The 26,298-nt window shown below is 44.5% G+C and overlaps 1 protein-coding gene across 4 annotated transcripts in view; it reads left to right on the plus strand.

The window, feature by feature from the left end:
• Positions 1 to 26,298, plus strand: part of NAXD (NAD(P)HX dehydratase) — a 247,309-nt gene that overhangs the window by 132,790 nt on the left and 88,221 nt on the right. For 2 of the 4 annotated variants that reach the window (XM_085622173.1, XM_085622174.1), the window contains exons 6-7: positions 350 to 388; positions 14,247 to 14,335. In XM_085622173.1, the coding sequence (XP_085478299.1) occupies positions 350 to 388; positions 14,247 to 14,335 (128 nt within the window). The remainder of the gene's footprint in view (positions 1 to 349; positions 389 to 14,246; positions 14,336 to 26,298) is intronic. The other 2 variants (XM_085622176.1, XM_085622175.1) reach the window with 1 other exon arrangement.

A 26,298-nucleotide genomic window follows, 5' to 3' on the forward strand; every position in this document is an offset into this window, starting at 1 on the left:
AGGTCTGACCAGCTGAATGATTTGCATGGCATGCAGCTGGTCACGTGGAACATATACTTCTGCGTAGAAACGAACACATTTGTTTGCCATAGTGTCATCCCCATAGATCCTGGAGCCCACAGCATCCAACAAATAAAACATCAGGCAATTATGTTTGTATAGTAGCAAAGACAGTGGAGTAGTTAACTAGCTTTTTCCCCCCACTGATAGATCCGGAACTGGGAGGCCACACACACTGCCCTTGCCTCTTCAAACAGGAGGTGATGCAGTTGAGATTCAACATGAAGTTTATGCCTGAAATCAGGGTCATGGGTATAGCATATTTCTAACCCCCGGATTTGTTTTTCAGGTTCCTGGGCCATCTGCCGTTTTGTTCCTTTCCAGTCAGGTAACTAATCTCCCCCTGCAATGTTGGCTTTAGGGACTCCCACAGAATAAGCGAGGACCGTACCGAGTGGTGGTTGTGGGTTACGTATGTATTAACCATTTTTCCCATCGGGGAGGCGAGGGACGCATCCCAGATGAACCATGGGGACAAGTGCCAGTGGGGTGTCAACATTGAGTGGGCCATACGCTAAGAGTTACTGGGGAATGATCCGGCCTCCCTCGAGGCAGAATTTGTGCGTCCTGAGTTCTAGTTCAGTGTTCGCAAGAAGGAAATAATCTAAGCACGAGAAGGTATTATGTGCCCCCGAGTAGAATGTATAGCCCCTGCCCTCTTGGTGGAACCTCCGCCACACATTAGCTAGGCCCATCGCCTCAAAGAACAGTTGCATCAGGGAGTGACAACACATGGGGCTATCGCCCCCCCCCCCCCCACCCCTCCCCAAACCTATCCAGGTCTTCATGTATCATGCATTCCAGTCTCTTCCCAGCAACAAGGGTCCTACTGGAATAGTGCCAATGAGATTTGTGAGTGTCTTGAGGAAGGAGCTGGTGAGTGGGGCATATGCATTCACCAGTGTCACAGGTTCCCCAAAGTACTGCCCAGTGATGGCCACATTTCTCCCCCATGGATCAGTCCACGTCTGTTGCACTATTGATAGAGCGCGGGTCACCAGCTCGGGTTAAACACACACATACCTAAATACTCACCTGGGCCCAAACCATTCACACAAATAAGCTAGCAAAGCCCGCTGATATCAATTTTTGAGTTTTACCTGAAATTTTATTTTCACCTTAACCAAGTCTTACCAATTTTATCTCCTTAATGATTGCTTTCTCGATTAATCAGGTTTCTGAGATAGTTTAAAGTAGAAAATGACATGTATCTTATACATGAAATAATCACAACCTCAGAAAGTTTGGAAAACCTTTATCTAAATTAATAATTTTGTGAGTCAAATTCAATCACAGCTTAAACACATTATTACAAGAGGCAAAATTAAGTCAAACAAATCATTGTCATAATAATGATCAATGAAGACGGTACCTGAAAAAGGAAAAAGAGAGAGAGAGAGCAGGTACAATGGCAGTCTTTGCAGATTTATATTTACCTAAGGTGATAGATGAACCCAACTCTTTGAAGATAAGCCAGATAGAATCTGCCAGGACAGAATGCAGACAGAGGATTGGACAGATTCGGATCTGGGAAGGTGACCTCTTCTAAGTGCATCGCCAGCATCGCACCCCTCTCTGATACTACTCTCTTCGGGTGTCCCTCTTCCGAAATCCCCTTCTAGATGATTAGATTAGAGATCAGTATCTCAATTTCTCGAGCAGAGTTTCTGGCAGCAGCAGGGTCTGAGACAGCATCTCAGACAGAGTAGCAGCATACATGTTGGGCCGGTGACGAGTCGGAATGGCGGATCCGACAAGTCTGACAAGGTCTCTAGCTAACTTACCTCAATTATACTATTCTATATTCATGTACCTCCCCCCAGAATGGCAATTGTTGTGGTTTTCTTTATTCTGATTGGTCAGGGCGAGGAGGTGAGGTCATCACACCATATTAAAAGTAATAATTTTTCTGTGGACCCATTGTTCTATGTTTCCGCCCCTTAATTTACTTTCCCATAGCTTTATTCCCACCCGCATTTCACATTATGATCAATATGAGTTGATACATTTTATTAAAAATGTAGCCTTGGCTGGGTTTCAAGTGGTGCTGTCACAGGGTTTCAGTAAGTTCTTGTGTGCCTACGTGAACATCACGTGGGTAGGGATTTTCAGTCTCCCTCCGAGGCCCAAACGTGAACTAATAACAAAGTCAGAAAAAGACACGTTAGAAGGTGACAATAAATGATTTCACTGTATACCACTTATCTCTACTCTATCCCCATTTACTTATTTAAATCTTTTGCATTAGTGTTTTCTAGAACTTACGAGTTTTAGTTGAAGCAGAAGCATATGCGTTAATATGTGAGTTTCAAGTGGCCATATTTTAAGCTACTGCGCAGCTGCAAAGTTTTCCCACCAAGCGGCAGAATACATCATACTATGTAGATGCAGTAGACGCATGCGCAATGAAGTTCCCGCATTTTTGGCGGCCATATTATGACACTTGGATTACATGTTAGTAATACACATAGAGAAGCTTCCCCTAGATACAGTATAATTTGTGTAATGCAATAGTAATATTCACACAACAGGTTGATTATAGTGTTACACGTTATTTGAGAGGATTGCGTCCGAGCAAGTCTTTTATTACGAAACCTTGCTCCATCTCTACTTGTAGAAAGAGACCTCAGACTAGAATTGCAACCCCCTTGTAGCACTTTTTCAAGCCTGAATTAAAACATTGAGTACACCAATTGCTGGCCAGGTAAGGAGCTCGGTTGCCTAGAAAGTGTTTATTGCAAAAATAGGAGGCCAGCATGTAGCCTCTTTGCAGCCCGAAAGATGGCTGCCCTTTTAATTTTGTCCAACAGGCCACTGACTTTCCAGGATAGCAGCTGAACCAGACCAAGCCGGGTTAGGCCATCATCAGATATCGTGTGTTGAAAATTAGTCCTAATAAAATGTGGGACAGTGATCGTCAAAGGTCTTTCCACTGAAAGAAAAACAGGAAAAAAATAACAGCAACCAAAACAATATTCAAAAACTCCCCACCCTACACTCCTAGAACCAGACGTATTTTTTGCGGGGCAGGACAGCCACCGGCGCCACCAGAGCGACAGTGCCACCATGCCCCAATGGATCCTCCCCCAACTAAACCCAAACCTCATCTCAACCGTCCGGCGCCAAGGCTGTAACCCCTACGGGCCCTAGTGGTTCACACCAAAGGGGGCCCTTCTGCTAGTCTTCCTGACTCAATCATGCCGACAGGCCCCAACCCAGTCAGAGGTCGAGAAGTTTTGGCCCATAAGTACTCTTACCCCAGGCGTCGTTAGAACAGGATGCATAGTTCACCAGCTGCATCCCGCCAAGTCTACTGTGAGAGGCCCCTCCTTGACACATCAAGGGGCCATCGAGGAGGCAAGTAGAATAATGCCATGGTAACGTCAGTGGGTGCTAGCACGGATCCAACCAGGTCTCCACGGTGGCTTCCGGTCTCCACCGAGACATTGGATTCCTGGGCCATGAGGAAAGTGATCAGTTCCTGCTCCTCCCTCTGTTTCTCGTGCATTATGGGGACTGTCTGTCCGTCACCCCTTAGGGGAAAGGTTGTCAGTCAAGGAGGGGTTTTGTGCGATCAGAAGCCTCTTATCGGCCCACCTAAGGACTGCCTCGGGAGTCTCAAAGAAGGTTTGAGATTGAAGGATCACTTTCATTTAGCAGGAAATAACAACATTTCGCGAATGTTGAGGCTGCGGAGCTTTGTCTTGGCTTTGATGAATGAGCAATGTTGATCTTGGACCAGCTTGGTGTAATCTGGAAATATCATGATGTGGTAAGATTGAAACCGGAGTGAGTCCTGCAAACGAACATTACGGAGGATGGCATCTCTATCTAGGTAGTTGAGGATGTGTACAATCATAGTTAGGGCGGGCGCTCCCGGTGGTGGTCACAGAGGCAAAATAGGGGGATAAGGAAGCAGCAGACATGATAGAACAGATTCATTGGTCTAGGAACTGCTCTGTTTAGGGTCCTTCACAGCCCTCCGGGAAAACCACGAAGCAAAGGTTATTCCAGCATCCGTATCTTCCACCCTCGCGGCCAGGCTCCTGGAAAAGGAGGATAATTGTGAGAGTTTGTTGCATTTCGGACATTGAATCCTTCATAGTGGAGATCCTTGTCTCTGTGTCTGCCAGGAGCCAGCTCAGCCTAACCATCACACAAAGGAAAAAGGTAAAATCATGTGGTCCGAATCACAGATAATGGACCATGAGATAAGTGGCCACCACCCGGAAACCAACTGAGTACGAATAAATTGGCCAAGTCAGGAGCCAGGGTCTCCCCCACAAGGACCCACCAGCCCTCCACGGGAATCCGCGGGGTGGCACGAGCAGTTCAAGGGCTGGGGGCCTAGCTGCGTGCTGCATGAGTAGTCAAAAGCCACACAGAGGGTCCTCAAGCAGGCCTCATCCCAGACTTAGGGCCTGATTTAGATCTCGGCGGACAGGTTACTCCGTAACAACAGTGATGCATATCTCATTTTCCGAAACATAAATCTCATAGTTTATAATGGAATTTATATGTAATCCCTGGCCACCAGGCCCCACCTGAGCATTCCAAAGGGCACAAATGGGGGGCCCGCATGACAGGCTGGTGCACTGCCATGTGCAGTGCTCTCTCTGTGTGCGCCAGATCACCAAGGCCGCTGTCGAAATTGGCCCGCTGCACTTGGCCCCAGGAGGGTGGGACCACTCCAGGATCCCGCCACTCTTCTATTTTTCAATGGCCTCACCTGGGGGCCAAGAACTACCAATCGCACCGGCACCCAGATGTGACCCAAGCACTCACGGAACAGGGGTTGGCACTGCCTGTCGCTCAAGCCAGGTGACGATCTTTACTGAGGCTACTGGAGCTCGGGCCTGCTCCATAGTAGCTGGCCTCTGCCATCTGCTAATGCTCATGATCCCGGCCTCCGACAACTCGGAGCTCAGGGGGGGCATCAAAGGCGTCTGCCGTGTTGCCCCCACGTCAAGGTGAGAAAGGGGTTAGAGAAGTCAGGATAATGATAGATTGGGCCACGCATCACGGAGCCGATCTAAATCGCGGCTGCCATCTTCGGTGCTTTGTTGTCATCAGGTTTGCCGTCTGACTATTATTTGGTTGAACTGGATCAGAAATGACAACAACCATGACCTGTGGTTGTTGTCATTTGGCAGTTATGGCCTTTCAACAACCGGTCTGCTTTATATAATAGGCTGATGTATAGATGACAGATCAGCAATACTGTGGTCTTCCTACCTTTTCATTGATTGGGGCTCAGCAGAGTGAATATTTTTGTACCTAGGCAGAATTGTAATGGTGAGCCCTATTCATGGGGCAGTAGCCTCCGTCGAAAGACCTTTTCATATATGCCTGCCAGAAGCCAGTCGAGGCTGAACCACCAAACAAAAAAAGATCAAATCCTGTGGTCCAAATCGCAGATAGTGGACTATGAGATATGTAGCCACGACTAGGTGACCGACCGACGAGGAATAGATCGGCCAAGTCAGGAGCTGTGGTCTCCACCACAAGGACCCGCCAGCCCTCTACGGGAATTTAGTTTCCAATTTGAGACACTACTTCGGATGCTCCATGATCTTGATGGCCTCTGATAATAGAACCAGTGCGGTTCTCTGATGTATTTCATCAAGCAGTTGATGTCTTTCTTCTACTTCCAGACAGCGTAGTTCTAGTTCGTCAACGGAGTTCTATTGTTACATCTTTGTAATCAATCTCTCAGCTAAGCCAGATTGTTTAAAAGAGTTTAGTTTATGGCCACTTGTGGCTTTCCGATGCGAGCTTGGATGTCTGACCACATGCCACAAGACCTTCTTTTACAAGGGTGCCCAATTTTTGTAAGGGAAGCCAGGGTCCATTCTAAATGTTCTCAACACGAATTCCATTTAGAGTAACTGTAGGCCACTTTATTTCATAAGGACATTCTGAAAATCTGGCATTGACCAGGCTTGCCTAGAAAACTATTCTACAAACATCTAATCCAAGAAAAACTGGTTAAGGTTTGGATTACAAGTTGAACTCTTGAGTATTGATTTAGCGGCAATAAGGACCTCATTGATGAGTGTTTTGTACTCTAGAACTCTACCATAAGGCATTACTTTCAAGATCTGTGTTATGGTTTGCAGCTTATGTATTGTGGGGAGTGACATGGAATGCGCCAGATGTCATGTGTGACATAGTCACGTTCCACCGTCCAGCATTCTATTTGTGGACAGTTGCTGTGGCAGTGGATCGAAGTGGACCGGTTTCCCTTTATACTGAGCTTTTCTTAATAAAGAAGCTTTTACACTTACATCCTGCATGTTTCTTCTCATGTGTGTTGGGGAGAATACTCACAACAGTCTGTTAAACCAGTTTCCTTAGATTTTAATGTTCTGTCGAGTTAGGGACCTCACATTGGTGCTTACATTTTTAGCTCAGAAGCTGTTTGAGCCTTTAGACGCCAGTGATATTAAACTAGGTTTTGCCCTTACCTTTGCTTATTGGAGTGAGTGGTTGAGTTATGGGCACTATCCTCTTCTGACTCTTAAAGAAATTTCAGGTCCTTGGTGTCATTCTTGTGCCTTCACAGAGTTTGGTCAACCAAGAGATGGTACTCCCTTCTTTTGCTTTTACTGTGTATCAAGTACATCTAGTACATAAGTGGGAATTTCATTACTTCTGGTGGCTCCTCAAATGAGAACCAGGTCTCCAGTGCTTTGATTGCTTGCTTGGTGGTCTCTTTTATTTTATCATTTCTGGTCTCCCTCCTGTATTTCGTATGCATGTGCATGTGTCGAGGGCTAAGATTGTGTTTGTGACTCTTGCGTATCTTGCTTCTTAAAGTAGAGGCTAGGCATACATCCTGTGGGTGCCCCCATAACGGTGCAAGATAATAGGATGATGCTCAATGCTCAATTCAGTCAGGCTTTTCTTAAAAAGGGTTTTGTTGAGGATGTCTCCTGATAATCACTTGCTTTTCAGTCTTCATTAAGTTTGCCATACCATTAAGTAATGGTTTTTCACTGTAGTAACATTTGTACTGGTAGTCATCTTGAGGCACTGTCCACTGCCACTGGTATTAAGGCGGTATGGTAAAGGAGCTGAATGTGAAACTACTGCTGCAATACATTCAGTGCCAAGACACATTGGGGACTAAAGTTGAAGGTTTTAACCCAGAATAAAGAGCAATTATTTTTAAGTCTGAGCTCCAATCTGTAGTGACTAAACCGAGCAAAAGAGGCAAACTACTTAGTTCCATTAAAAAAAGTACTGGGAATAAGCACCACATTCAGTCTGACATAATAATCTACCTTCCTGCCAGACCTGGGGATTTTGTAACTCACCAACTACTTGTACTTCTTGCTGCTGCTCCGTGTGTCCAGCCTTATGAAGCTCTTTCCATAAACCATATAGAGGCAACTGCCACTGGAACAAAAGCGACTTGGCGCAATGGTATCTCACCAAACTGCGCTATACCTTCTGTTTACGGCCACAGATAGCCACAGACCGCGCCATGCCATTGAGCTTCTGTCCTGAAATAACAGGGCCAATTTCAGTCAGTCAGTCAAAAACACTTTATTCGACTAGTTAAAATCATAAAAGTACAGAAATACATAAAAACATAAACCATGACATGATCAATAAAAAATATGGTTACAATAAAACCCATATAATAAAACAACATACAACATATTTAAAAATCATTAGAAAATTACTCATATGATGCCCAAGCTAGAAGATTGTTTCGCCTTACAGCGCATAGCAGCCACCAAAAAATTTGCCACGCTAAAGATAATGCGAGTACTACTCAGCTGTTGAAGAAACAACAGGGCAGGTCTAACTTGTAAGAAGCCAGCTTCCTTTAAAATTGGAAGTAAGTATTTTTTACGGCTAGCAGAATAAAACTCGCAAAACATAATAAAATGCAACATATCCTGACATGAAAAGTCATCACAGTGGCATGGTATGCTGCATTCGGGCTTGCCCCACAGAGGATAAGAGCCAAGAGAATAGTGAATCAGATTGAATCTAAAACGCAGTAATAAAAATCTATGGAAAGGATTTGTAACAATGCTTAGATAGGGTTCCAGCGAAGGAGACGAGAGAAGCAAAAAATGTGCTCTCGCATTTGGTTTTCGAAGTTCTGTCTCCTCGCGGTCCATAGTAAGTCTATCTAAAAAAGACTGCCTGGTCCATGCAATATCTGCTTTAACTATGAGAGATGGAGACGAAAAAAGCTCAGGGCGCCCCATGCTAGAGAACGCCACTCTAATGTACTCTAGCCAGGGGATTCTATTAGCATGATCTAAGGCTAAAACATCACTCAGGATCTGATGATTAAGGGAGATTTCCCTGTTTAACCAGGTTTTCACCCAAAATAACAATGGAGCCAACTTCAATTTATCAGAAACATAACCCAGACCAACCTCCGCATGAATAGAAAAAACAGGTGTTGATTGGGGAACTGATAGCAAAGAACGCAGGAATCTATTTTCTGCAACTTGAATCATATCCTGTGTAACATAGCCCCACAGAGCCGCGCCATAAGTGGCAATAGCCAGGCTTTTTGCAGTATAGACCTTCAACAAGGCCTCCATTGGCCTTGCCCCCAACTTCTTAGCAAAACTTAGCTGTGTATGTCCTACCCTACCGTAGACCCAATGTTAATTATTTTGACTGCATCATCCCATTAAATGCTCTGCTAGGCTTCCTCATTAATCACCGATAAACACTTCTTATTAAAGGTGATTGTTGCTCTGCTTCTTACTCTTTGCTCATTCTCTAGGTCTGGCTGCCTTGTTCTACTCAAGCTTAACTATAATATCCTTCCTGGTTCATCTCCTGATAAGTGTTTTTCTTCATGTCGCGTAAGACGCTCAATTAGTTGGAAGGAGCCTAAATTCCCAAAGCTTCAAGCGTGCCATGTCAAAATGCCAAATAAATAAATTAACATGCTGTGTTTTAAAGTTTTTTCCTCCCAGCTCGCCTATAGTTAAAAACATTTTTGCAGATTTCTCTGATAAGCGATTGTTCTTGTATGCTTTATAAAAGACATACTAATTTTTCTCTTTTTTTTTTTGTTTTTACATCCTTACCATAGTTTACAGTAACAGTCCTATTTTAGAAATTCTCCCGCCTGACCTTTAACTTATTTGTCTTATTTTGTAGTGATTATTCGTGTTAATTGCTTCCTTCTCCAGCACATCTGGAAAAGTAAACCCATTTGAGTTTGGCTAGTGCTGCCATAAGTGAGCCAAAGGGTCCATCTAGGAGACACAACTCCAATCTATTTATAAAATTCTGCATTTGAGCATTGTGGGAATTCAGCTACAGTTGTCCTACTCCTGCACTAGAAGTGGCTTCTTACAAAGATGTCTTGGAACACGGGGGTTTGCAGCCAGGGCACTGCATGCATGTGAAAGAAGGAGGTGTAGTTAACTATCAGCATGATTAACATTTATACAGGCAACTTGCATTCCTGCAGTACTGCGTCCTTTAATGAACAAGCATTGACAAAGCCATTAGGTCTTGCCAATCTGAGAACTAATGGATTTGTCAGTGTTTATTCAGCCATGTCACACAGCATGGCTGAAAGAAAAAAAAACAAAAAGCGCTATCATACGGTTAACACTGGCGGCGCTGCTGTACAGGATGGATTAGAGAAAACATTGACAATTTTTTTTAAATAATAAATATAAGGAAAATTCTCAGTAAAAAATACTTACCTTTCCGCGCCAGGTCCCGCGTTCCTGCTCTACTTGTTGGACTGAGGCACGGGAAGCACAGCCAGGTTCCCCTGACCAATCACAACGCTGCAATGCGGCGTTGTGATTGGTTTTGATCGTCCGTTTTCGACGCTCAACCAAGGAATGGGGGGCCTAGGCCTGTTATCCACGCAGACTGAAATGCAGCCCACATGGAGAAAGGGGAAAAGTGTGCAGGACTGGTTTGGGCAGCCCTCGAGGGCTGACCAAACAGTCATTGTGCACTTAGGCGTGGGCAAACCACTCCGCCCCTGCCCTGCTCCGAGAGCAGAGCAGCCACACCAACCCGCCCGCCTGCAAAGCAGCAGGAAACATAAAATGATAATAACTCAGTTATTATCATTTTATGTTTCCTTTACTTTGCAGTGCACTACTTAAAAGCAGTGGGGCGAAGCTCCCCCCACCATAGCGAAGGAGCCGCCCCTGAAGGATATGCACTGGGCACAGAAGCATCACTTGGCCGTGCTAGAGGAAAGGGACAAACACATGAAGATGAAGTGAAGTCGGCACACACATACCAATTAGAAGTAAGGAAATGAGTGACAGTCTTTTGCAGTCTGTTAAAACATCGTTTAAAAAAGAACTTAAAATCTGGTTATTTAAGGCCCCTGATTCCTTCTGTATTTTACTAATCTAACTCTTATCTGTTACTCTCAAGATTTTTTTTTCTGTAAGCATAGTGGCAGGATGCTCTCTTTTTTAGTGACCGCTGCGTTTTATAAATAACTCATTAATTCATTCACTGACGACAACCAGTGGTAAGTAATGGGCGTTCTCTAAACCCTGTAAGCTAACTAAATGTCTTGCAGGCGACAGCGCAAGCGCTGCCTCCGTCAGACCTATAAAAGAGACTTTACTGCCCAAGATAATGCTGTTTTTGTTGTAGAGATAGGTGAGCCAGCGAAGGCTCATACCTTGGCAAAAGTCTGACTTGACCGGAGGTCTTTTAGGACTCTCAAGCCAAAAACGGGCTCTGATGTGGCTCCTGCCCCTTTGCTCTGATACTCCAAGCTCTAGGACCCATTCGCAGATGGGGAGGAGAGGCTGGCCTGTGCACTGCAGAGCTGAAAGCTGTAGATGTTTATTGTCTAGATTACTTACCAGTAATCTTTATTATTCTGATTCCGTATTATTTGTCCCATTCCCTTCTAGTTGCAGCGCCAAGGCACTACCACTCAACGACTACCCTTCTAAAAGCGTCCTCATTTTATTTTAAATAACTCTGTTAGACCAATCCCACTTTTACTATGTAAAGGGAAACGTTATCCTCAGAACTTCTTGATACTTTAAAGCTTGCAAGACCCGTGAATTAAATTTGTTAACATAGGTATTGAGATAAGGAGTGCAGAATCATGGTATTGAAGTTTGTGAATAAGTAAACTAGACATTACCTCTTCATCCTGCATTTCTGGTTCCAAAATCTTACAAGATGCAGACATGGCCAGTCATGATTGTATTTTTCTCACCTGATCAAAAAGACTCAAAACCTAGACAGGACCTAAGCCAGTAAAATAAAAAGTCCTTTTAATCATGTTCCTAATCGAACAAAATAAACATTTGAGGTGCCTTATTTAATTTAAAAATAAACATATACACGACATTCAGCTTTTGAGCAGGGTCCAGCATAAAATGAAGACAATTTTGCACCAGTTAAAGCAACACTGATGTCCAAAAATATAGTCTCCACTCCCAGCACAAGGAAAGAGCAGGCGAGACCTAAAAAGAGATCCATTTATGATTATGTATTCTCGCAGAGGATTCATTTACAGCAACTTTAATTCACACTGCTACGGACAGGAAAATATTTACTCCTTTATGCATCTTCCTTTACAAAGAGATGTTGGGGTGGAAAAAGTGATAGGATACAGAATGCAAGTGGAAGGAACCACACGCTAATTTCACTATTCTCTTCAGAAGTGTGACCACTACATTCTCAGCCAATCAAGGCAGTTGTTATTATCTTTGCCTCCACCTTCTGAAATCTGGAGAATGAGTGAGTCATCAATGCAAATAGAGAAAAGGTATCCACCCATATATTGATCCATTGACTCATAAGACCCTCTTTCTCTTTTTTAAATGGATCTTGTAAAAGGGAGAAAAAGCTGCTGAAGTTATGTATTTTGCTGATTTGAAAAAATAGTATATTTTCTGTTAGCCAAATCTTTTTTATATATATATATATATATATATATATATATATATATATATATATATATATATATATATATATATATATATATATTGAAAAAACAACTGTTTTGTCCAGTAAGTCTCTGTGATGTGATAAAATCTTCAGAAGAATCTGCTGCTACTTTGTCTTTTCTCTGAGTATGAATTATACAGAGAGACTTCAACTCCTTCTCTGTCCATAACAATAGTTCTAAACCAAACTGGTTTGGGAATATGTACTGGAAAGATGCAGTTGAATCTGGTGAAACATTGCAATGAGCTGTGTGTTGCTACAACCCCAATTGATCCCAGGCTGTCTTATGCAAGGTTATAGAGCTTGTGATACTGTCAACCTCTAATTTGGAAGTCTGACTATGTTCTTGAGAAAATCATTGACCCTGGACGAACATAAAATTCTGAACTGCAACCAAAACTATTTTCTTGCAGCAGTTTATAGAATGATGAGAGAAGGCGAGCAAAGACAATTTTCCATTTCCAGATCTTCCCAGGTTCAAAACAGCACTAAATTTACAATCTCAGAGCTTGAAATATCAGAATCAAGACTACCAGACCTGAGACTGATCTTGCAACAAATATTGATCCAGTAGGAGCATATGCATTCTCAGTCACGGTACCATAAAAGGATGGGAAGAAGTTTGTATCAAAAATAGTAAAGAAACTTACCACATTCTTGGAGCCAGTCCATGGGGGGCGCTAGAATCCTGCACAACAAAGATATAGTCTACTTGCAAACGTTAGGCTCCTTTTTATTGACAGATGTAACGTAGCCTTATCCGTCTAGACCAAAGTGACAAAATACCTGAGAATGCAGTAGAACAGATATCTAAACCTTTATCTGAGCTCCCAGCGTTTACAACATCAGAACAGTCGCCATTCTCAAAAGCTGATCTTGTAATTGACCCCACAAAATATAGTCCAAACCTAAACATTACTGATAATGCTCATCGAGATGACATTATCAGTAGGGCCCATACTTTTGTGAATACTCATAGGCTGCCCCAAGTCTGGACAGCAATTACTGGCAGTGTATTTCTTGTACTGCCAACCTCTGATACCTCTGACTCTCTTCTACGACAGGGATTTGTAGAAAGGTACCTTGACAGTCCAGGTGTGCCAGATAAGCCTCCCCTTGTGTAACTCGAGTGAAAGAAGGAGAAGAGGGCATTTCAGAAGAAGACTGCATATCTAATGTAATTTCTATGTTTTTCTCTATTCCCATGACAATGACGTTTGCTGACTCCGCTCTTGTTCTAGCGTTTAGAGCCAAACCATAGCACCTATTTGGCTGTGGCTCGTCTCTTCCCATAAATTCTTAGCTGGCCTAAGTCTATTCTGTTGTATCCGACGACCAATTAAAATCCATCCTAGGCCAGTGTAATCGAACCAACTACATTGAGTTAAATCGTGTCCTTTTCAGCACTGGCTTAGGAAGTAAAATATTTGAAACCTTCTCCCTTCATCAAAATTCTGTCTGTTCCAGATTTGTCAGACCAGGTTTGTTTTATGTTGGATCAATAGCCCTTGAAAACACAAGAGTATGAACTGTCCCTTTCCAAAGAGCCGTGCTAGTGATTATTTTTAGGATTTGGAATTAAGTGAATTTCGTAATAAAAATCTTACAGGAAGAGTACTTCTGATCTCTTGTGATTTGAAAAGCTCATGTGACACTCATCCCTACAACTGGCGGGGTCTGCCTGATGGGGGTTCTGTGGAAGAGAAAGATTCCCCGAGTACATGTCCTTAGCACGGAGCATACCTGTCGCTTCTTCAACCCACAGCTCCTTACCAACTTCTCGGGTTTTCAGGTGGGTTCTGAACAAGTGACAAGAAGTACTATTTCCGTTTGGTGCTGTACTGATGTTTGTTGAAGCTTTCTCCCAAATGCCCTCACGCTCATAGGCAATGTCAAAACGGTTTACAACACTCTCAAACTACAAGAATTAACAGCATGAGTAGTCATTGATTGTCACATATTTAATATAGGCAATGTTTAAAGGGTTGGACTTTCATTTTCATAAGTTCATATCTATTTAAAAGTCTGTTCTTTTACGGTATGAGATTTTAAACTATTGGACATTTTCTTAATGAAAACAAGTTTATACTGTAAAATGTCCCTTTCCATGGGAATAGTAATTATTGAACTAAACAGTAGAAGGATTAATTACTACACACTCTGGCCCCTGTTAACAGTTCTAAAGCAAATTCGAAATTTACTTTGTTAACCTTTTGATGAATCTTGTTTGTTTTCTTTCGTAGGGAGCAGATTTGTCCCATATATTTTGTACCAAAGATGCTGCCACTGTGATAAAGTCATACAGTCCAGAACTTATTGTTCATCCGGTTCTGTAAGTTTTTTTCCCTACTTCTAAAATGCTTAATCTTTGTCCTTGCTTCAACAAACACATTTTCACCACAGTACAAACTAGGAGCACATCCTGCTTGAAAGCGAATATTTGGTAGCCCGAATCATACCACGTGGATGATCTGGACATTCCTTCGTCTGTGCCTCGCTTGGACTTGCATGTGGGCTATTTTTGTGAATGGAAAGAGTGAGGATGCATAATGGAAGCCCATTCCTCTTTAGCCATGAATGTCTGTTACCTTCCTTTTGTTGATGTTCACTGATTCTCTAGAAGATTTCATTTTAAAAAATGTGTTGGGTTGTAGATTTTATATGTGGGCTAGTGTCCTTACACCAGAAAGTGGTGACCTGTAAAATGTTAGTACAGTTGTGTGATGAAAAAAGGCCCTTGACTTGGCTATAATTTATGTACTTTAAACTCAGAATTATGGAGAGACATTTTTCAAAGAAGAAGGTCTCGTCTCTGTTTGCAGTGGTTTCAGCTATAAATGTGACTTGCTGCCGTTTACAGGGCATTGAGAGTTTCAAAACTTTGCCTAATCAAATTAAGTCACACTTTGCTGCTTTCCCTGGATGCTCGGTTGCTCCTGACGAGCAACTGTTGACCGGTAACCTCTAAAATAAGCATGTCCCACAAATAGGCGGCTGCTGCTTTTTTAGGTCTCGCCTAGCGTTTTCAGCGCATGCGCTGCTCGCTCAGCGAGACTTATAGTGAGAGAGGACATTTCAGAAGGGGACTTGAAGCACCGCCCCTCATTTTCATTTATGCTAAACGGTGGCCTGCCTTTGGAAATGAGGTATTTCTGTTGCCGCCCTTTCGCCTTTTTGTCCGGCCCATCAGGACTGGCTCGTCTGCTTTGCGGCTGTCGCAAAGCATTTTCTTACCTTTGTCGGGGCCATCTGTTTTCACTCAGTCGCGTGTTTATTTTTGCATCGCGGTTTCACTTAAAGTGAAAGCGCAATGCAAATATAAACTCGGCTGAGTGAAAACAGATGACCCCCTGCCTACCCGCAATGGCGTGCGCTTGTTTAATATTTCGCTTAACACTGTGCTTCAGTCGTTTCTATGCACTACTAATAACTGAGGATATTTTTTCCCGATTCAGTAGTTCTTCTTTTTCCCACTTTGCACAGCATCTTGTGGGTTTTCTGCAGGCACCACCGGTATTTTGTTATCCCCATTCCGTACAAAAATATTCAGAATGACACATGTATTTTAGGCCATACCTGTATAAACTACTACTAATGGCCGGTATTTCTGTCTTGGAAAGGTGGCGACCCTTCCTGTAAGTGGTGTTAATTTGCTCTAACGTAGCGCTTGGCGCCAATCATATGTCATTCTAAGCGCAAGGGTGTATCTAAGTGTCCCTCTAGAGACCTGTCAGTTTCGAGGTGTCAACAGTGCACGCACCGACACGCACGCACCGACACGGCCCTTCTCTGAGACCCTCTAAGTGCGCTGAGACCCCGGCCCTCCTTGGCTCCCACCTGCCCTGCTCCTCTGTCTCTCTCTCCGCTGTTTACTGTCAGCCCTACCACCGTGCCCGAAAGGCGACCCTTATTACATCACTGATTTTTTTTGTTTTTTGTTTTATATATCACGAACTCGACCCAAAGGTATCCGAGCGCTTTATATGAGCACCAGTTGCATTACAGACGGATACATTCATTTTTAGTCAGTGGGAGATGAAGTGATTTGCCCAGAATGACAATATGCTTCAGCCTCCCGCCAGACTCAAACTCTGTTCCCCGCCTTCAAAGTCGGTGCTCTAGGATGCCCCAGGGAGGCAGACCGGTGCAATCACGCCTGCTTAGATTTACAAGTTGCTCATTCTGGAATACCAGAACAGGCAAGCTGTACCTCCTGGCCTTGTGTGATGTACACAGTGTTTACATTATTAAACAGCTAGTGCTTAGAGCGTGACAAGTGTTAAGGTCGTGTTTACATATCCTTGTGTACTAGGCGGGGGCTGGGTAGCGCCTGTGTCACAGCCCTCATTGGAATGTGTGCATCTCATCCCACACTTCTAGGCGCTGTGCCCACGCGCTGGCCATTTATAGTACACTTTGAACCCTGTTCCTTCTGGCTTGTGATGAGTGATGGAGAGAGAGTGCAGATGTGGACAGTGGGGCGGAGGGGTGCACCACCTCTTGTTTACAGAAGTCAGGTGCCCGCGTGCTTAGACCGGACTCAAGCTGCCACTGCCCTAATCTGGAAAGACAAGCACCTAGAAGCATCCGCATCGGCCTCTGTTTGGAATTCCATGTTTTTCATATAATAATAGCATTTTCTGATTTTGCGATGTCAGTTTTCACACACTACCTGAGTTTGAATGTGGACTTTACAGGGACAAGATTGTGCTCTGAAACCCTGCAAAATGTGCATTTTGTTATACATTTATAATACGGAGAGGGTAGACATAAGGTGTATCTTGACTGTGATCATGGAAATGCCCTGCCTTCTCGCCTCCAGTGGCCTCTTTCATGTACGTTCCTCCCTGGTCAGCCTGTTTCTGTGTAAGTGAATATTGCACCTTAATCCTGGGTGTATGCACGGCTCGCCACCAATGACCACAGTAAAGCCTTGGCTGTGACTGCAGACGTGACCAGGGCTCCTATGGTTTCTCGCGGTCTTGCTAGGGGCTGTGCAGAGCCACATTGCTGCTGACATTGGGTGCTTGCATTGCTGCCCACAAAGTGCACATCAGCCTGGAGAGCGATGGACTTCTGTGCATGGCAGTGGGTTAAAGACGATTCAGGATCCTGTACAAAATCGAGGGGCGGCGGGAAGTGATTCCATACATTCTGTGTACCTTGTAAACTCCCTGTAGTGGAGTGATGGAGCATGTGACTCGAGGGGTTGTTCTGTTGAGCCTCTGTCTGCTCTGCTGCTTATTAAAGGGCGTGTGGTTTCTTATGTCACACTTGTTCTCGCTTTTCTTTGTCATTCTTTCTTCTCTCCCATCTCCCGCTCTTATCTCTCGCTAGTTCGCTGTCTCCCGCTCTTTCCCACCGATTCGTTAGGTACGTCACGGACACCGCGCTATGCAATGCAATAGGTGTTGCTTTTGGTATTGTAAATAACAATGCCTTTTAATTTTTTTAAAGGCATTGCCATTTACAATGTCAATAACTCAAAATAATGTAATTGCAAGACCTATTGCATTGTAAATGCTTGTTTTTCCTTTTCATGTAAGATAGGTGAACCCACTCACCCGAGTTATCTTCTTCATTTGAAGCAATGTGGAATTATAGGAAGTCAAGACATTCGCTGCTACTGTTGGATTTTCATAATATTTCAGATGTAAATGTAGCAGAGTAAATGTTTTGCAGTATTTTGCAAGGCATGAATGTGAGGAAAATATTTTGCATTTGAAGCGGGTGGCAGTGTGTTTGAGTCTCTAGAATATCTTCATTTCAAAATTGCTCTTGCTAGATTTGCCAAAGTGCTGGGTTGTCCTGGACCAGAAACTGTGGATGCTCAGTATGGCTGTAGAATTTTCCTACATTGATTAGCAGGTATGATTTGTTAAATTGCTGTGAATTATATAACTCATAAATGACTGAAAGCTTTCCCAAAATGTTCAAACAATTTATTATATACCGCAAAGAAAGGCGAGAAGGAATAAGGAAATGGCAGATGGGCTGACATGAAGAGGAAAAGAGGGAGTATTAGGTCCTTGTTGAGAGCCTTTGCCAGTGCCTAACCGCGGTCTTGCCTACCTCAGAAGAAACACACAGTATGGCTGTGTGCCCATATCTGAATGGCTGTCTCCCTCCAGGGTGTGAGGCACGACGAGTGAGTAGACACCTGCAGTTTTGTTAAAGCGCTTGATTGAATTTGGCAAGTTAATGAATTATTCCAAGTCCTTCGTGTTGCTGGTCAGTCAGTTGGACTTTGGCACTGCCCATATGGCTACTGTCCAGGGACATGTGAAACCAGCAGCAGTAGCCTCAATTTTGCAGATGTCAGAAATGTTTTCTTGGGTGTGCATGACTGCGAAATAAGCGAGTGGAAAGTCCTGATGAGGCTTGTTGCCCTGCATTCAGTTGACCCTGGGTTGCAGATTAAGGATTTCTCATACGGAAGATTCTGGTCAGTCAGTGGAGTTAGACTGCTGGTGATTGGCATGATGTAATAATACGTCTGACACCTTCATAATTCATTGTTGTTTAGACATAACTGAAAGGTTTTTGTTACTCTGATCAGCACGTTGTTGCCCCTGGCTCTATAAGGACTTTCCTTGTCCAGACAGTATTATCATATGGGCTGTGGTGTGTATCAAACTGGTACTTGAAGGTGGAAATATAAGTGCCTGGTAGAATAACTATTAACTCCACTAGAACCCAGATAATAATAGTGATGACGAATGCCAATACTCCTCTGCAAGAGGTTTACAAAACAGAAACGTGGAGAGTGAGACATACCTTGCTGCAGCACGGCTGGGCAAACACAGATTCCAGAGAGGGAAAACAAGTGGGACGGAGGAATTTGTTTCATTGAATGCAAAGCCCAACTCTCCCAGGTAGCAGTGCTCGTTATTCTAAGTCAAAACTATGTGAACTATTTAAGTTCTAATAATCATGAAGAAAAGATGACTTAACTGTACCTATTTTTCCAGCTTTAATATCTTTCAAAGATTTTCATACAGCCCACCCTCCTCCTCAGTGGGTATGTTCAGCGGCGGCACCCCCGCTAAAGTGGAGGAGCGTCGCCCCACAGCTTAAACTGCAAGCTCAATACAAAAAATTAAATGATAATAACATTCTGTTATTAACATGTTATTTTTTGTATTGAGCTTGCAGTTGAAATTAGGGTAGGGTGGGGCCAGACTCCCATGACTTCGAGGGAGGAGGAGTGGTGGCTGCACCTCAATTGCGCATGACGGTTTGGCCAGCCGTCTGGGGCTGGCCAAACCGTCATGCACAATTTGTATGTTCTCCACAGGCTGTATTATACAGCCTGGGTGGAGAGCATGCACAGCCTCCCGGTCCCCCTCTGACCGCCAAACCACGGCACTCAGACCAATCACAACACTGCTGTAAGGCAGCATTGTGATTTGCTTGGAGATTCCGGGAGGCTGTGTGCTTCCTGCTGCGGAGAAGAGGATGGAGGAGAGGCGACAGGCGGCGGCATTCAGATAAGTGCTTTTATTTATTTAGTTGCGGCAACATTAGATATTTGCTGAAATCTGACCTTAGTTGCGGTGGGGATTTGGCAGATCGAACTAGTCCAGGTCGCATGTCGAGCAACATGCCGAACTTTTTGTCGAATGCCGTGCCCTGGCTGAAACTAGAAATTAAGGTGGTGACACATTCCCGGGATGCGGAGCACTTAAGGGGAAGGTGCCGGAGTTCCATATTGCCTCCAGGGGAGCAGCTGGCAGTGCACCGAGGATATTTTCCGGCATGCTACTGGTCTTCGTCGGATTGGTCCCAGGGGAATTGGAGGCATTACACACGGCTGTCTTGAGGCAGCTGAGCGCCACTGAAGGACATGCTGTTTGTTTTACATGGATTTCCGCCAGGGAAGAAAGGTAAGAGTAGGCATCTCCAGAGCTGCTTAGCCCTGGGAGACGCCTGCTAATTATTTTTAACATGTTATGGTTTGCAGGTCGGCTCATGCCTGAGATTGTAAATTTTACTAGGGACAGCTAGATCTCATTGGGCTGGACTGCACTAACACCTAATGTAATGGAAAACAGATGTGTGTGCAGACTTTGGTACTTTTACGGTGATGTGATTTCTGGAGGGCATCTTTCTAATTATTGAATTATTGTGTGCGGAGCTGGGGTTTTTAAGGAACTGTAGTTTCTGTCACCTATGGCTTATCTTCCACAGAGGATGGTGTGTGTTCACTACTATGGAGAGCAAGAAGTGTGTGCAAAAGAGGTGGATGATTTCCTATGAATCTGAGGGGAGTCTGCCTGGGGTTCAGACCTACAAATCTCAAGGAACAGTCACCTGCCAGTCCTGCTTATTTGACTGAGGCCCAGGTCCAATCCATGATTGAGGTGGCGGTCGCTAAGACATAGGAGTTGACTTAACGGCCAGGACGGTCGACCTTGAATTTGGGGATCTAGGTTCAAGTCTCGGCAATGACGCTGAACTTCCTGTGATTCTGGGCAAATCACTTAATCTCCCCTTGCCTGACAAAAAAACCCCCAATTAATGAATGTCCTGATGTGACACAACTGGCGCTATGTAAAGTGCTCTGATACCCCATTCGGGTCAAGTTCGCGCTATATAAAACTCCAGGGGAAAAAAAACCCTAAGAAGAAGGACAAGAGGGCTGTGTCTTCAAGGGTGAGGGGAGATATGCAGGATACTTCTTTGGATTCAGCTTCAGAGGGTCCTAATATTTCTGTTTATGGTACGTATGTTTCCAGGGTGGATCTGGTCCAGATTTTGGATCATATCAGAAGTAACCTGGACTTTGAGTCATCCACTCAGCCAGAGGAAGAGGGCCTCTTCCCTCATTATGCCAAGCCTTCGCTTTTGTCTTTACCTCTTCCTAAGAGATTTAAGAAACTAATCTTTAGGCACTGTAAGGAGGTGGATCAATCCAGTATTCCTATGTTCCTCCAAAAGATGTATGTCCCCACGAAGCGGGAGGATGTATTTTTGTCCAACATTAGGGTGAACTCGTTCCTGGTGCCTTTGACTGGCAGAACAGCGATTAACCCTGCTGATGCTGTGGATCATAAGATTGACAGTGCTACCAAGAAATCTTTTGCTGCCAGTTCTTTGTCCATGAAGGCCGCTACTTATACGGCGTACACGGCATAGTCTTCTTTAAAGGTATTTGAATCTCTTTCTACTGCTATCCAGGATAATGTGGACAGATCTGACCATCTGTGGCAAATGGAGCAGGAGGCAAAACTGTTGACTGATGTCTCTTCAGATATTATTAGATCCTCAGCAGTGGCTTAGGATGTGTCCATCTTGGCGTGCTGGCATTTTATGGATGTGGGACGACAAAACTGATTATGCGGAGAAGGCTTCCCTCTTCAAGATTATCTTTGAAGGGAAAAAGCTGTTTAGAGATCAGTAGGATGTGACCATTACAAAGTCTTTGAAAGACAGGAAGCACACTTTTCCATATAAGGATGCAGCCTCCACATCTAATCGGTACTGGAACAGAGACTCAAAAGATTTTTCTAGGAAGGATTCGAAGGGTTATTCTTTCAGAAGACTGTGGTTTCAGCCTAGGAAAGCCTCCAAAACTCAGCAATCTGGTAAACAGGCAGGAGCAAGCAAGAATCATTCCTGACTAGTATCCCTCTCTGGAAGAGTGTTGTCCAGTAAGAGGAAGGTTACAGTGTAGAATGTGTAGTTAGTTTTTTAATGGAGGTACAGTCTAATATTTTGTTTTTGAATTAATAGTTTATTTTTGGTTTGCATAAACCATAAAAACTATTTGTTGCAACCAGTGTGCACATTCATAAAATAATGTACAAAATTAACTTTGTAAATAATTAAATACAGTCCAAAAATTGAAACATTTTAAATGTGACCTGGATCCTTGTTGATGAATGCTTGGCTTGGGTAAGGTATTCATTATGAGCGCTATTTTCAAAAATGTGTTTAAAAGTGATGTCTGATAATAAAACAAGTATGAGCATTCCAAGAGAGCTGTACAGTTTCAGTCATGCCTGTACAGACGTCCCTATTCTGCCTTCAATACTAACCCATTCTCTTGGACAGTAACAGATTTACATGGTCGAATCGAATCAAATCCTGAGATACCATAGTCTTACTTCAATGCAAGGAGACATATTTATATATGATGGGAGTCAAATGCAGAACAAGGAGGCGTCCACATTAATGCATCAGCCGTATTTGCGAAAACATTTTACACAAGGTTTGTTCCCCCTCACTGTAACCTTGAGGTCAGTGTATACATTATAGCAATGTAGCGTTTTAGTCCAGTCTGTGTAAAAAGTTACCTACCATTTAAAAAATAAAAATTCAATCTTTTTAAAATGTATTTCAACAGGGTTAAACAGTTCCAGTTGCATTATTCTCGGTACATTGAACATATGCTCGTAGTGAACATCAGCAGCTTTGTATATCTGGTTCTAGTACAGTGACATCTGTGTACATATCAGTCGCACTCTGTGTGTTGGGAATACCGGAAGCAGTGAGTTCAACTTGTTTGACTCCCCCATCCCGAGCTTTAATAGGCGTGCATGCCATTTGTTAGTCCGATCCCGCTACTTTCTAACGCTAAGTCTGTGGTGAAAGGTGCGCGCTTCGCTCAAAACCCCATAGTGTCTTTTTATTAGCGGTGCATGAGGGTCAGCACACTTCTTCTGGTCTCTATCTAGCAGCACTTTTATGATCCAATGCGTCTGTGCCTGTTTGCTGCTTGTTCTGCAAATCTTGCAGGATGGCATCCCAATTAGCTGCTATGGAGACTTTGCGGAGGCCTAGCATGTCTTCCCTATGTAGTACAACGCTCTCTGCTTTGGCCCATGTTTGCAGGGGCGCTTCCAGGCCAGTGTCTGAGGGGGCTCAGTAGATTTCCACCTTTTGGTAATCAGCCGTTTAGCTACCACTATTCCCAGGTCAATGAAGCGAGATGTCACCCTCTGTTTTTTATATCTGCGAAAGAGATGTAGTGTACGTGTCTCCCATGTGGGGGGGCACTGGCCGTTCTGTGCAACGGTATAGTGTGTCTTTGACTGACCTCCAGCATGTACTAAGGAGTGGGCAGTGCCACAGCATGTGCAACAAGTCTGCGTCTGCAAGGCGACAGCGGGGTCATATAGCATCTGTGCAGCTAAAATACTTTAGTCATTTTAGCTGGAGTGAGGTAAGGTTGCTGCATAATGTAATATTGTATTAGGCGGAAATGCACATGGACTGGGTCTTCTAGCACGGCAATCCATTCTTTGTCTGTGAGGGGACGGCATAGGGCTATCTCAGAGGTGATAATGTCACTGCAGTGTGATGTCGGAGAGAGTTGGAGAACCATTTAGTAAGATGTCTGCCCGTCATAAGACATGTAAATATTGAACGGTCAGGTGTGTTGGGGGTTCACTTGTCATGTCTTCCCATTTGTTGCTCAGGGCCGCAAGCAGCAAGTGGTGTAGCAAGAACTGGGCTGGGTGTAGTCCGTCATCCTCAATCAGCATTTCATATGAAATCAAGGTGCCGTCTTAGTACAGGTCTACCACGGTGTGAATCCCTGCACTCCTCTATTAGCGCAGCTCTGCTGATGTGGTGGTCAAGTGGTCCCTGGGTGTGCCTTGCAGGGGTAGCTCAGGCGCATATGGTGTCACTGTGCGTGTTACATATAAACTCCTACAGTAACATTGGTATGCAACTCTAAGCAACAGGGGTTCAGGCGATTTCATCTTAGCGCAGGGGTGAAATAGTGATGACTGTAAGGAAAATGACTAGGGTGGCGAGATAACGGCTGTGTCGTTCAAGTGAAGATCTGCCATCCTACTAGCTAACCACTGGAGTTTAGCAGGGAGATTGTATTGTGCCCTTGTATGACTCCAACAAATCCTATCATGTTTGGTATCAAACATGCTGGAATCATATCTCCACATCGTAAACAGTGTGGGAAGTAGGATTCCAAGCACTTGAAGAGCCCTCCGTTAGGCTCCAAGTGTTCCCGGTACCAGCCTTCTTGACATGGACTGCACAAAATGGTTGCTGCCGATCAGAGACACATTTCTGCCCTCCTGCTGCTGAGCCAAGCTCGAGCAGAGGAAGGTGGAACAATAGGCATCCTATCACAGGGAGGTGTGACCCCCTCCCAGACAGGATTTAGTGTATTAGTGCTGGGTGGGTGCGCTTGCCAGCACAAGAAAGTCTGCATGAGGGGCACATTTGGTGTCCCTGTGCATTGTCCAGTTCAAACCAGTCCTGGGAGCCGTTGGCGCCTGCTCTGGCGCGAAACTGGACAAAGGACATGGGAGTAACCTCCCTCCTGTCCAGACCCGCCCCTGGGAGGGTGCCCTGAAGCTTCCCAACCATTTCCCTAGGGTACTTAAGGGCTTACCTGGGTGTAGGTTTTTAGATTCGCCGTGGGATAAGAATCATATCAGATATCATTGCACTTCTTCCGTCTGGGCACTCTGGACTTCGTTTGGGCCTGACTTCGTCTTCCTTCCAGTCTACTGCATTATCTGTGCCTGTGCATCATACAGGAACCTCCTAAGACCTGTGAAGCATCAAGGACAACCGAAGTAATTTCCCTTGAAGTGAAGGAATCACTCCCCTGCATTCGCAGGCACCGCAACTAAGTAAACTGGTCTGCAGATCCTGAGCTCCTCCGGACACCATGGGCTCTGCAATCCAGGTGGTGGTTTTCCACAGCTCCCGAGGCCTGCTCTACCCTCTCACCAAGCTTAAGGCCAGTGGTCCTCGTGGGGGTTGCAGTAACCAAACCCCTGAGTACCCCGTCCACATAGCAGTTGCAAAGGCTTGTTGTCACCTTTCAAGAAGATCTTTGGCTCCAAGTAGCCCCAACCTCAAGCACTTCCAGTGAACAGTATCTTCGGCCACACCGCATCGGATGCATCGTGGCCCGCATCTTTTGGTGAGCTACTTGAGGTCCTCTCGCGACTCCAGTGCCTCTGGCCTGTGGGTCCACATAAGGGTCACATTTGTTTCCTTTGGGCTCCCCTGATTGCTCAAGGCCTGCCCTGACTCCCATACTCTTGGTGAGTCTCTGGGTCCTTGCTGGTCCCAACTTTGCACCTTTTAGACTTTCTGCGTGGGTTGCATTTGCCAAGGTTTGTTGGTGCTCCTGCTGGACACCAACCCCTCACCACTCGACATCCTTCATGGGTCAGCTCGTATCCGGCTCCTGGTTATCCTCAGTGTCACCTGGTCCCCACAGCTGCAGAGTCAATGTCATCAGCAACATTCCTGAAGCACCCAACATCGGAGGGCATTCGTCTTCCAAGTCTCCTGGTCACCCTTGAGTGACATGGACTCTGTCCCCTCTGTTTTCAGGTACTCCTCTTCAAGAATCCACGTTTGGATTCCTCCGGACATTTTGTCCTCTTCCAACAGCAGCACTTCTCTGAAGTCATCCATTGGGTTCAACGTCAGTTTCCGACGCCTCTTCACACCTATCCACCCAGCTTCCCTGGGGTAGGTACTTGGGTACCACGGTATCCGCGGGTGGGGTGGCTCTCCAACCTTCTGTCTTCCACGGGGTTTCTTCAGGGTCCACTGGGAAGGGATATTCCACCCCTAACCAGGCATCTATCGTCGCCTGCGTAGCTGCCAACAATTTCTTCAACCCTTTCCCACCATATAGGTAATGTATATATGAAGTTAATTGGAACTGAACCTGTTCTATGACATATGCGGGTTAATCGCCTACCATGTGTCCCCAGTCGTTTATTATGATCAGATGGGCTTCCCAGTAGTAGTCTTTGACATACGTAAGGGCAATACCCAATTATACTGATTTCATTTAAAGTGTGTACTGCCACTCTGGGATGGCCACCATTCAAAAGGAACGTCCGGATTTCCCCTTTAATTTTGACAAAAGTTTATGATAAGTGTTCTGTAACACATAAAGGAGTTCCGGTATGGTTATCATCTTATACATTGCACTTCTACCCAGGAGCGTCAGTGGTATTGTTTTCCATATTTCCACGTCTTTGTGGAATTCTGGCAGGACCCTTCGGATATTATGTTTCATGCCAACTTCCTTGTGACCTGTCTCATATATGCCCAAATATCGAAATCCCTCTCTGTCTGCTCTCAATTGCCCTCGTACATTACAGGATTGAGAAATCTATCTGCTGGATGTAAGCTGGATTTGTCCCAGTTAATCCTGTATCCCGCATGTGCCTCGTATTTCTCATATGTGTGAAAGAGTTCTGGGAATGCTGTTTGTGGATTTGTGACGTATAATAAAATATCGTCGGTGTAGCGGGAAATCCTTTCCTCATCAGTGGCATCTGCTCG

The sequence above is a fragment of the Triturus cristatus genome, chromosome 8, assembly GCF_964204655.1.
Source record: "Triturus cristatus chromosome 8, aTriCri1.1, whole genome shotgun sequence".
NCBI classification, from domain to species: Eukaryota; Metazoa; Chordata; class Amphibia; order Caudata; family Salamandridae; genus Triturus; species Triturus cristatus.